The sequence below is a fragment of the Anticarsia gemmatalis genome, chromosome 24, assembly GCF_050436995.1.
Source record: "Anticarsia gemmatalis isolate Benzon Research Colony breed Stoneville strain chromosome 24, ilAntGemm2 primary, whole genome shotgun sequence".
NCBI lineage: Eukaryota > Metazoa > Arthropoda > Insecta > Lepidoptera > Erebidae > Anticarsia > Anticarsia gemmatalis.
The window spans coordinates 8,637,455-8,650,246 of NC_134768.1; the positions used below are offsets into that span (position 1 = coordinate 8,637,455).

Below are 12,792 nucleotides of genomic sequence, written 5' to 3' on the forward strand. Positions count from 1 at the left end.
AATTTACTTAGTGACTTCAAAATATAATATGAAAACAATTCATACAAAGACTAAATTCTTCGAACAATAAATCCTTTATACCTCCTGCCATTGCACAGGAACCAAACTCCGTTCCCTAGTGAACCCCAAATTGACCGATTAAACACAAAAGCGAAATGGTTTGTTAATTACGTTAAAGCTCTCAAATTCGCCATTAGTTTTAATCTTCTTGATAGTCAAGAATTCCCTCCTGTTTTAGTTACATTTTATGTTTATACGTTAAAGTATTAAGTTGCTGATGATTTTGGTTTTATAACCGTTAATTATAAATATAAGTTTTTAATGAAGATAAGTTTGTTGTGTACAGGGTGTAAAATATTATAATGAAACCTTGCATGCCTAAAAATTCTTGAATACCTTTCTTGAGGGCAAAGTCCCCAATATGCAATAGGCCATCGTGGTGGACTTAAGGCCGTACCCTTTCATCGGGAGGTAACCCTTGCCTAGCAGTAGGACAGTCATGAGTTAAAAATTCTCGAGTTTAAAGTTGAACAAGACAAAATATTATACGATTTGCCCTTTGCCCAATACGTGACCTTTAAAAAAATGGACAAAGGTTTTAACTCACGTCATAATTCTTGCTCAAAACAGTAATTTTTGGCCTCATTTTCCTATTAGAAAAATATAGCAGAAAAGATTCATAATAAATAAAATTCTGTTCATTATCAAAATCAATGTATTTGTAACTAAAATTTATAGTGCCCGAGGTGCTTACACAATAAGAATAAGCAATATTACTTATGAAAATAAAGCATTTTTCTGAGATATAAGTAGGTATGATTTATAGCGGGCCGCGGGGGTTGGTGTCTTACATAACATTACCATTAGTTGCCAAAACACGCTGTATATACAGTCAAGTGGGTCAGGAATAGAACCCACTGACTTATCGGTATATCATATCCACTAGCTGTGCCTTGCAGCTTCACTTGCAAATATGATCGCTACTCTATTATTGAACTGTATCATTTGCGAGAAATATTTCGTTTCTGTTTAGTAGTTCCTGAGATGAACGTGTTAAGGCAAACCTACTCAATCTCGTTAGGTTATTAAATTTGTGAATGCGCTTGGTTAAGAAGGTTGCCACTTTACTTCCGCTACAAGGTTTATGTAGGGTTCGATTCCCACATTGAGCAAAATATGTATGTGATATTAAAACAATTTTAGGTTTAATTATGGATTGTGTGTATATTCCCCTTCAATATGAAGTTAAACAGCATTATTTGAAACGCAAAAAAAGATAGACAATAAAATAATAGAGTACTGTATGTTTAATGAGATGCAAAAAAGCGATCCACCCTGTATATAAAAGAATGCACTAAATTAAGTAATTTTTACAGCCAAGTAAGTGCGCAATGAGATAGTATCTTAATATGCATTTGAGAGCTCCGTCCGGACATCGAACCCGTATTAATTTACTGGTTTATAAATACAGCAGTATCATTAACGAAATTAACATAAGTGTGTATATTAAAATGTAGGCTTTTAAGTATTAATTCTTTTGGAACTTCATTGGGAACTTTAATTAGTGTTAATTCGTACGGTAACGAAAATATCGTATCTGACTTTTGCATTTTGATTTTGCGTCTGTGTCTACCATAGTATGATGTTCTTAACCTGAATGTGTAGGCAGAACTGTTAGCAAACACCCACGCGGACGATAATATTTTTGACATGTATTAAAAAATACATAAGTTACTTCTTAGAACATCGGAAACTTAACAAACCTAAAACCTTTTGAGGGGGTAACACAAAGGATCAGGAATGGTCGAAGTGGCAGCCAGGCATTAACTGGCACCCCCACCCCTAAGATGAGATAAGATAACAAACCTAAAGTCGTATTTGTCCCACTGGGTAATTCCAAAATTCCATACCTGATGATCTGCTTTTTCATACGTTACCGCTTTAACTCAAAAGACAGACAAAAGCATTTCAAGAATGAAAATTACTAAAACAACTTCATGACCTAACCAAAAATTCGAGCCAGAGAAACATAAATTAGCTACTATAACATCATTATGTTAGTAAAAATTTTTTGACTGCCTCCGTGGCGCAGTGGTTTAGGTCACCACGTCGATACCACTGCATCGGGAGGTCGTGGGTTCGATTCCCACACGGAGCAATTATTTGTGCGATCCACAAATAATTGTTTCGGGTCTGGTTGTGCTTTGTGTCCGTTGTTTGTATGTTTGTAAAAGTCCCCGCGACACAAGAGCAATTCTTAGTGCGGGAGTTGTCTTTTAAAAAAAAAAAAAAAGAAAATACATTTACTCTTGGACATAAAATTCAACTATAAGGTACTATAATTACTTTCCTAAAATACATTAATTATGATAAATCACCATAAATTTTTCAAAAAGTCATCGTCACATATTAAAATAGATTTGAACGCACAATTATTTCCTATCGGTCATAACAAATGAATGATATTTCTACTTCATCATTTTGTCGAACGAAGTCGAAGTAATTACATAGCTAAGTATGTCTCCACCTACGCAAACATTGTAGTAATTACTACAAAAGTTATATTTATGTGACTGATTACGATGGTAATTATACTCAAGCTTGTTATAGTCGAAGATGTATATATATGTATGGCAGAGGTGTATCGAAATACATCTTACCTATTACCAATTACCAGGACGTTACCAAACCGCGAGTTACGAAAGGCATTCTGATTAAAATTTTAAAATACTCATTTCATTTTAAACACGTATATCGGGCCTAAGACCAGGATCAGGAGCCACATTTACTGCCGCTCAGATCACAGAAGTAGGTGGCAGTAATTTTTTTTCCAATACGAAATATCCCCACTCGCAAATCGAACCAGTGTTTTCGTAATCAGAAATACACAACAGTAGGTATTTGGTCCATAGAGCGAATAGACTATATCAGTCTCGTCAAAAGCAGAAACCTAGAATGTCATCTCTGTCTTTTATAACTCTAAAAGCATAATATTTACTATCAACATGCAACTAACTATCAAGTATTAAGGTAAGTTCAGTTTATATTTGACAAACGAGTGTTAACTTGTCGCACCTTTATTTCCGTAATTAATTAAGTAGAACAATGATGTCGGAGGTAAGGGGCACAGCTAAACAACGTTACTCACGCCGTGACAATGATAAATGTTACCTTAAGTAAACCCTTAGAAGTAGAGCGAAGCGTAGATGAGTTAAGTGGAAATAAAAACACACATCACACTTTATAATACTTTTAAATATTCGGTCGGGGAAAAAGTCTTTTCGCATTATAGTATGTATGAACTTGTAATAAAATCTCTTTGGCTTCAAGAATCACAAATGAGTACACGGTTCATTAGGTTTCTTTCAGTGAATTTATTACAAGTTCATACATACTGTAATGCGAAAAGACTTTTTCCCCGACCTAGTATATAATCAAACTCATGTCAGGACACACCTTCATACATGAGACGTTTATGAAGGAAAAGCGAGACCAATATGAAACATTGACACGATTTCATTGTCTATTTTAACTATAATAATTAAGACTAAACATTAAATTAATACATTAAATAATAATTTTATATGTACAAACGAAAAAAATAATAATAAAGGAATTAAACATAAATAAAATTAAAATAAGGCATCATAAAATATCTCCGCATCGCCGTCCTCGGGTAACGTGCCCAGAAGGCTGGCCGCTGTTTATTTTCATTGTTAAGATTAATCATAAGAGATAATACCATGTCTGTTATACCCGAAGGTGTGGGCAGAGTTGCATGAAATACACCCACGTAACAATAAACAATGTAAGTCCTATGAAATATAAGGTTTTATGTTACTTTATAGTATTTTTCTATTATTTAACTACGCTTCGCCCATCTTCGCTACTGTAGCCTCTCTCTTACAGACTTACTAGCGCCTAGCTAACAGCTCACAATTTGTAAAGGCTGAAAAATAAATGTTTCAAATTAATCATTTAAACGTCCCTACAGTAGGAATGTTTGATATCTTTTCAGGAATTTTATTGTTTTTCCGCAAGATTTGTATCTTGATGTTTCGCTTACAAATAACTTTGTTTACGATTGAAACTAGATATTAATCTGCTTGGCGTTTAGTTGGACGACTATTTCATTGTAAATGATAGTAGCACTTTAATATAAGTGTTTTAGCATGTCTTGAGTATTTAATCTTTCTCCTTAACTGTTTCAATTCAAACTTATTAGACAGACAAACTGAATCATTTTTTCTTAATTTAGCTTAAATCTGTGTCGTTTTTTGAAAAGCTTGAATTTTTATTCCGTTATTATGTCCTTTTGGTGTAGACAGAGGTGTTTGTCGTACAACACAAAGGTCTCAAGCCCACGATTTTGTTAGTTAGTCCTATATAATTTTTTCAACTTCCATATTTTGCCAGTAGGTAAATACACAGATGTAGATTTATCGGCTTGCATAGATGTCAGGACAATGTATGGATATTGTAACAAATTTTATGTCAATAAAGTGTTTTTGATTTGATTTTGATTTACCAAAATTCATCAATCCCTATGTCATAAATTCTATAGATACCAAATACAGTACAGTACCAAACCAAGTATAGTACCAAATAATACTACTGGCATACTAAGTACTACATCTAGGACAACTATCAGATCTAACTCGGAAATGATCCGGACTAGTGTCAATCACGTCGAGCTTAGCTTTGATGCAGGTCGTCACTGACATTGAGTTATGTCTCGTCCATTGTCACCCCTGATAACGTCTATCAATCATCGGAGTTTACATGCAGAGTACTTAGCGTAGTGTAGGGTATAGAGAGATAGTTTAGTATGAAACAAATAAGGCGTTATAATGTAGAAACTGTTTCATTAAGGCCAATACAAATTTTCCATAACTCCATATTTGTACTTTTTCACAGTTTCATAGCTTATGAATAAGTGACTGATTACCTATCCGATAGATAGAGTAAAAGCAAATGTATGAAAACCAATTTGAAAATCCAACACGACGGTTTAAAGGATAACTGCTGATCAATTTTTTACAAAATTTGTATTGAGATAGTTGAAAATCCGGACTCAAACAAAGCCCTACTATTTTTAAAATTAACTTCTATATATAAAAACTAAATACGAATGAAGCTGCATGACTATTATTTATATACACTTGATGTACATAAACAATAAATATCTGCAACACAGCAAACAATAAAACGCACTTACTCTCACAACTCAAACTCCGTAGCTTACATAACACATGAGATAATAACAATAACACCTTACCTTACATTATATAGCAATAACACTATGAACTGCTACATAATGTAACAAATAACAGGTAGGTAAGTATCTGATAGTTACCGGAACAGTCGTTAGAATTGGAAATTTCTGAAGAGTAAGGAAGTTTGTCTTTTGAGTGCCAGCTGCAGGAATTGTAAAGGTAGAGAGTCTTTAGACTCTTATTTCGTTGTTATTTCTTCCTTTTTGAAAAGAGGCATCTAACGAGAAGAATAAACGGAGAAAAGATTATTTTAATTTTCAAAAGTGGATCATACTAGTTGTTGAGGGTGTGGACTGTATAATAATAACTCTCTTCGTGGCTTCAGACTTTATTCTTAATGTTCATACTTCCGATGTTGACTGTGCACTGACTTCCGTACAAAAATGCAGGGGTATTTATTATAATCCATAACCAATCACAATTTAGTAATAATTTTAAGTATTAATTCTAACGACGATTCTCGTCCCTGATTGGTCGACGCGTTGCGATGCAGCGACACGTTTCCTTTTAAGGCCGCGCGTCCTAGCCACGCCACGCCGTCTCGCGCAAAACCGTTTCCTTAAAAGGTAACGCGTCGTCGACTGCACGCGTGCATCGGTCGCGCGTCGTTCGACCAATCAGAGACGAGATCGCTTATCGCGACCATTTATGGTGACGTGGCGCTCGTCGTTAACAGCTCTCCCCCCGGCGCAGCCCGCGTAGCCTCTTCTACTTCCACAATACGACGAGCTTCCTGACGGGACGTCGAATGACTTCGGTCTCGGTCCTTTCTTCGACGATCCTTCTTCCTCCGTCGCCTCCGGGGTGTATTCGGTCGACGATACCGCTGAGCCGGTCCCACTTTCTCCTTTTCAATCACTCCTGACTTGGTGACATGTTCAGCTCGACGTGAGCGCTCACTTAGTTGTCGTTTCTCTGTAGGCGCAGTAGGCTGACAATGTTCAGGTATGACAGCCAGGTGATAATTCGCTTGCTCACTTCTGCGATGGTCCGGTCGTCTCGAAGCATTACCAGAACTCAGACTTCTCTGGCTTGCTTTTCCATCGGTGGACGCGCGAGTCTGCGCGCATACTTCTGCTTGAGCTCTTCGTTCGGCGTTCCTATCCAAGCCGAGTATTTTGTTCTGACTTTGTTCTTGCCTTGTGTTCCAGACTTGTTGTGGCGAATCAGACTTTACCACAACGTCGTCGATGTAATTCCTCTTGGTTATAGTTCTAGCTCGTGAGAAACTGCTGTTTGTTTTCTCGTCCGTCTCTCTTGCTGAAGCGATTGCTCGTTGCTCGGCGTCGCTCGCTCGTGGTTCAGATACGATGCCGGGTGCTTCTTTGGAACGCTTCTCTACGAAGTCATGGAGCCGTCTGTTTTCGCTCCGTTCTGATTCGTAGACGTGCAGTACGTTCTCTGTCTTCATCATCAGATGGCGCGGTGCGGTTCCATGCACCACCCATCCCAGTTGCGTCTTGGAGGCGGCCGGTTCGTTAGGGCCTCCAACTCGTAGCTCTCGGGAAACTATTTGTTCCCAGTGGTCAGATCCCACAAGGATACCGGGTCTTGCTAGGTCGTAGCAGATTTCATCTGGTGGTAGATCTCGAAGGTGTTCCAGTTTCATCAGGGACTCCGGTATTGACTGTTGATGCAGTCGAAGATTCTTCATTGTGCGTGCGCGTATCTGGTGAAGTGTGGTCGTCTTTACCCCACGAACGTGCAGAGTGACCAGCTTACTGTCCTTTTCGCTCTGGTTCATGTTTACGCCACGCAGGTGTAGAGGTCGTGCCGGTCCTTCAGCGCCAATTCTCGCGGCTAGGTCTTCATCCACCAGAGTGATGGTGGCTCCTTCATCTAGGAGGGCGTACGTATTCACCTCCCCCTGTGGTCCGGCTACGACGACTGGGCACATCTTGAGCAGAACATCTTGCGGTCCGGCTGCAGATCTATGTGCCACTGACATCACGGCTTCTTGTACAGCTGGCTCTGGTTCCGTAGTTGCAGCTTTTTCTCGCGTCTGGTGCAGCGATGCGTGATGTGGGCGACGACACTGGCTGACGCCGCAGGGCTTCGTATTGCAGTGCCAACGTCGATGTGTACTCTGCGCGCACTTGTAACACATCTTATTCTCGCGGACGAAATCCCAACGCTGATCGGTGGTCCACGCCTCATACTTGGGACACCGAGTCAACACATGATCTGCTCCGCACGCTGGACAGCCGAGTTTCACTTCGCTGTAGTCGGTAACTGTGTATACGGTACTCGCCTTCTTCCTCTGCTCACTGACGACGGTCTTAAACTCCTTCTTCGATGCGGGTGTTGATCCTACAGATGGCGCGTATGTGAACTTCAACGCCCGATCTGCTTCTCGCATTAAGAAACGAGACAGCAACACGATCTCAGGGTCCGTGGTCTCTTCGTGTTCACTCGCGTAGTCGCACCATCGCGATCGAAGATAAGGGCTAAGTTTCTCCAGCACTTCTCGTGTCAGCAGCGGGTTATACAGATATCCTCGGCGATCCATGTTCTCAAGTACACAGATGGCGTTCTGTACCTTAATCGCGAAGCTGTTGAGCTCTGTTGAAGTCGAACCCGGGCGCGGCATCTTCCTTAATTCATCCAGTGTCCGGTCGATGATTACCTCTGGACGCCCGAAGCACTGTTCTAGTGTCTTCATGATCACGTCGGGGTCCGTGGCCGTGTGTAGTAGTGCAGCTACAGCGTCCCGTGCTTCTCCTTTCAAGGCACTTCTTAATCGCTGGAGGTTCTCAGCTGCCGATATGTGATACATTCGGGTGGTGTCTCGTACAGCGGCCTTGAAGGGAAGCCACTCGTTCACGGCTCCAGTGAAGGTCGGCAGGTCGCTGTGCCGTATACGTGGTCGGGCCATCTTCTCCAGCGCTTCAGCCAGTTTGTCCATGTCGCTCTTCTCTCTCGGCGATGGCGGTGATCTGAAGCGTAACGGTCGCGGCTCCTCCCTGCTCCCCCCGGTCGCCTCTTGTGCGCTGAGTGGGTTGGTTTGTAGCCACTCGTCCACCTTGCGGTTATCTTCTGGATGGGTGACCGGTTCTCCGTGCAGACTCTCTTGGTCATCTTGAATTGCCGATACTTCGACAGCTAACCTCTTCTTCACTAGATCAGCTTCTAGTTCCAGCTCTTTTCTTCTGATAGCGGCTAGCTTCTCAGCCGCTTCCAGCTCCGCCATGCGCAATCTCGTACTCGCGCTCGCTGTCGGACGGCGACTGTGGCGTGACCGCGTCGATCTGACCGGCGATACTGGCCGGCGTTGGTCTGTCATCACCTGACGGTCCGTCGTCCTCGTCAGCTCTGTGTTGGCGGTGCATACTCTGGCTGTGTGGTCAGCGGCCAGTCTTGAAAGTGAAGTGCCTGGTGGCTCCAGTGAAAGCCTTTGCACTCGTTCTCGTTCGATGCGCTCCATCTCGCGGCGCAAAGTTTCTTGTGTTTCTAGCTCCCTTCGTTCCAGGGCACTCTTCTGCTCCTCTGTTTCCGCTACGTCACCCTGACTCCGTGTTACTACCATCTTCCAGGTGTTCCAGGTGTTGGCGCAGCTGTTGCAAAAAGCTTGTAGACCGGTCCTACTTTGGTCTAGCTAGCTTCCTTGTAGGTCCCAGACCGCTCTCAGGTGCAGGTCTGGTTCCAGGTCTTCGTCGATCGGCACCAATGCAGCTGTGCAATGTCAGCTCCACCTCGTTGCAGGTTCCCGGCCGCTCTCAGGTGCAGGCCAGGTTCCAGGTGCTCGACGCTCCGGCGCTGATGCAGGTGTAGCAGGTGCTCTCGTGCAGCAGCACAGCTCCCGTGCCGCAGCTCAGCTCCCGCCTCTCCGCAGGTGCAGCAGCTCAGCTCCCGTGCTGCAGCTCAGCTCAGCTCCCGTGCAGCAGCTCAGCTCAGCTCCCGCCTCTTCGCAGGATCAGCAGCACAGCTCCCGTGCAGCAGCTCAGCTCCCGTGCCGCAGCTCAGCTCCCGCCTCTCCGCAGGTGCAGCAGCACAGCTCCCGTGCCGCAGCTCAGCTCAGCTCCCGTGCAGCAGCTCAGCTCAGCTCCCGTGCCGCAGCTCAGCTCCCGCCTCTTCGCAGGAGCAGCAGCACAGCTCCCGTGCAGCAGCTCAGCTCCCGTGCCGCAGGTCGCGCTCCGCCTCTTCACAGCTCCCGGTGCAGCAGGTCGCGCTCCGCCTCGTCACAGCTCCCGGCAGCAGCTCAGCTCCCGGTGCCGCAGGTCGCGCTCCGCCTCTTCACAGCTCCCGGCAGCAGCTCAGCTCCCGGTGCAGCAGGTCGCGCTCCGCCTCGTCACAGCTCCGGTGCAGCAGCTCAGCTCCCGGTGCCGCAGGTCGTGCTCCGCCTCGTCACAGCTCCCGGTGCCGCAGGTCGCGCTCCGCCTCGTTATAGCTCCCGTGCAGCAGCTCAGCTCCCGGTGCCGCAGGTCGCGCTCCGCCTCGTCACAGCTCCCGTGCAGCAGTTCAGCTCCCGTGCCGCAGCTCAGCTCCCGCCTCTTCGCAGGTGCAGCAGCACAGCTCCCGGTGCCGCAGGTCGCGCTCCGCCTCTTCACAGCTCCGGTGCAGCAGCTCAGCTCCCGGTGCCGCAGGTCGCGCTCCGCCTCGTCTCAGCTCTCGGTGCCGCAGGTCGCGCTCCGCCTCTTCACAGCTCCGGTGCAGCAGCTCAGCTCCCGGTGCCGCAGGTCGCGCTCTGCCTCGTCTCAGCTCCCGGCGCCGCAGGTCGCGCTCTGCCTCGTCACAGCTCCCGGCGCCGCAGGTCGCGCTCCGCCTCGTCACAGCTCCCGGTGCCGCAGGTCGCGCTCCGCCTCTTCACAGCTCCGGTGCAGCAGCTCAGCTCCCGGTGCCGCAGGTCGTGTTCACCCTCGATGCAGGTACAGCAGCTGCTTCGTCCTGGTTCTGATGCAGGTGCTGCAGGTCCGTTCTGACCGTTGCAGGTTCGGGCTTGACCGACGGCGGGTTCGTGCTTGACCGCTAGCAGGTTCGGGCTTGACCGTTGGCAGGTTCGGGCTTGACCGCTTGACCTTCAGTCTTGAGGTACTTCTTCGAGCTGGTACTTCCTTCTTCAAATCCTGCTCGATGGACCAACTGTTGAGGGTGTGGACTGTATAATAATAACTCTCTTCGTGGCTTCAGACTTTATTCTTAATGTTCATACTTCCGATGTTGACTGTGCACTGACTTCCGTACAAAAATGCAGGGGTATTTATTATAATCCATAACCAATCACAATTTAGTAATAATTTTAAGTATTAATTCTAACGACGATTCTCGTCCCTGATTGGTCGACGCGTTGCGATGCAGCGACACGTTTCCTTTTAAGGCCGCGCGTCCTAGCCACGCCACGCCGTCTCGCGCAAAACCGTTTCCTTAAAAGGTAACGCGTCGTCGACTGCACGCGTGCATCGGTCGCGCGTCGTTCGACCAATCAGAGACGAGATCGCTTATCGCGACCATTTATGGTGACGTGGCGCTCGTCGTTAACACTAGTTTTAATTATAGAAACAAGCCAATTGTCTTGCCTGCCAATGCCCTAAACGGCCTTTCGCTCATCCTAACTTGGAAGTAATTCAAACTTGGTGATCATAGCAAGATGTTAACCAACAAACTACTGCCATTAGTGGCTCATTCACTTAATGTTATAACACATTTACAAGTTATTATTGAGATCAGGCCTCAAGGGTATGGTCAGAAAGTTAGAACTTATAGTCAGAAATAAGATGATAATTAATTATTAGATTAGTCTGATTATGATTTTATGGCATGGTAGGTAGTGTAGCTCATTGTTGATCAAGAGGTCATGAAGTCTTAGGTTCGATTTCTGGGTTAGGCAAAGTACTACTAGTATTTTTTTACTTTTATTGAAATATTTCCCATTAGTGGCTATTTCATGGAGGTGTCATTGTTAATGGCGAAAACTGGATGAATTTTATATACCTCTATCTTTAAAAAAAAGTACAAAGTTTAAGTGTCAGATTCTTATGGACAGATATATATATATATAATTATTAATTAGTAATTTAGCCTTCCGTTGTGACTCACTGCTGAGAAAAGCTTCCTCTTCATTACTCCAAACCTCTCGGTCCTGGGCGATCTCTTTTCATCACTCAGGACCTTTGTGAGAAACCTAATCTTATAGAAAAATATACCTGTAGGAAAAGAGGCGCTATACTAGTCCTACACCACTAAAAAACAGTCATTATTACCACTTTCAGATTTAAAAAATAGCCCGTAAATATTCTCTTACAAACGAAAGTCATTAATTACAATAGTTTACGAATAACTGTATAAAATATCTGCTAGGTTCCGGACAGTTTCACAGTAATGTTACACCTACGTGCGTAGGACTCTGCTAAATGGATAGTGAGGGGAAACGCTTGATATCGATAACTAATATTTTTAAATGGATTTTAAGAAGATATGAGTATCGGTGCCTGTTATAGAACTGACTACCAAATTAGTGCCAAGCTTTGCTGTGTAGTTTCCCAAATCGGATAAACAGAAATGAAGTGAGCTATAAGTTGTATCGATATTTTATGCATGATTTTCTTGAAAACTGGGAGTATTTAATAACGAAAAAGCCTTGTTCCCATAAGCAAAGGACAACCAGAAGCAAAAAACGCCACTTGGTACGATCCTTACAAACTTCCCTTGTTTTAATAATATCCATACATCTAGTCATACAGGACCGCCGGTTACGAACGCTACACACCCGACCTTTTTTAAGGACTCCATCAATAGCAATAATGTTCAATTTAATTCCTTAAAAACCGTTTAGTTCGGACTACAAGTCTATAAGCACAAACCATTAATGCTACAATATCGCGACAGTGCAATAAATAAAATATCACAACAACCGAATAAAAGCGAAAACACACGATTTCAGTGACTAGTGCTGTTATTTAAATAATAACTTGCACTATCAATAAATGCAGCATGTGCAAAGCGATTTATCCGATTCATTAAATATAAAAACGTACCAATTGATGATGTTCTCGGCGAGAGCTTTGAACACCTCTCCACACTTTGAATGAAAGATGTAGCGCTGCGAAAAATAATGTTAATGTGGGAAAAGATGTTGGTTTTAATGATAATGTTAATATTTTATTTAATAACACTAAATAATGAGAAATCAAGAATTCAATATAAAACTGAAAAATCCATTCACATATGCTGGATTAATCGATGAACAAGCATTAACAATTCGTTAATACGTAGGTATGTACTTCTTTTTAAGTCGATACTCAAGCACACTACACAAACTAATGACTTTTTGAATTTGTAATTAATGTAATTATCCCTCAAACGGTGAAGGAGAATCAAAGTCCACAAGCTTTTGATTACAAAAACAGATAATCAAAAATCTAAATCAAATAATTTATTCATATAGGTCTAATGTTGACACTTATGATACTCAATGATACAGAGACTGAATTTGCCGCCAGTAATCGCCAAATAGAATGTTTGGGTTAAAGTGTTTATAATATTTTCTTTGAGGATATCACGAAGTTTTGGTGATATGCAT

General features: G+C 43.3%; 1 protein-coding gene across 1 annotated transcript; it reads left to right on the forward strand.

The window, feature by feature from the left end:
• Positions 1-8,926: 8,926 nt before the first annotated feature.
• On the forward strand, positions 8,927-10,716 carry LOC142983653 (uncharacterized). Its single transcript, XM_076130636.1, has 2 exons — positions 8,927-9,016; positions 9,072-10,716. Exons 1-2 carry the CDS (start codon positions 8,956-8,958, stop codon positions 10,193-10,195), a joined length of 1,185 nt encoding a protein of 394 aa, XP_075986751.1. The 5' UTR covers positions 8,927-8,955; the 3' UTR covers positions 10,196-10,716.
• The last annotated feature ends 2,076 nt before the right edge of the window (positions 10,717-12,792 follow it).

What these genes read in the sequence shown, in the direction of transcription:
- LOC142983653 (XM_076130636.1), top strand. Translation starts at nt 8,956, where the DNA reads ATGTCAGCTCCACCTCGTTGCAGGTTCCCGGCCGCTCTCAGGTGCAGG. An exon ending in GTGCAGGCCAGGTTCCAGGT is followed by an intron (nt 9,017 to 9,071) that starts GCTCGACGCTCC and finishes TGCAGCAGCACA; the next exon opens with GCTCCCGTGCCGCAGCTCAG.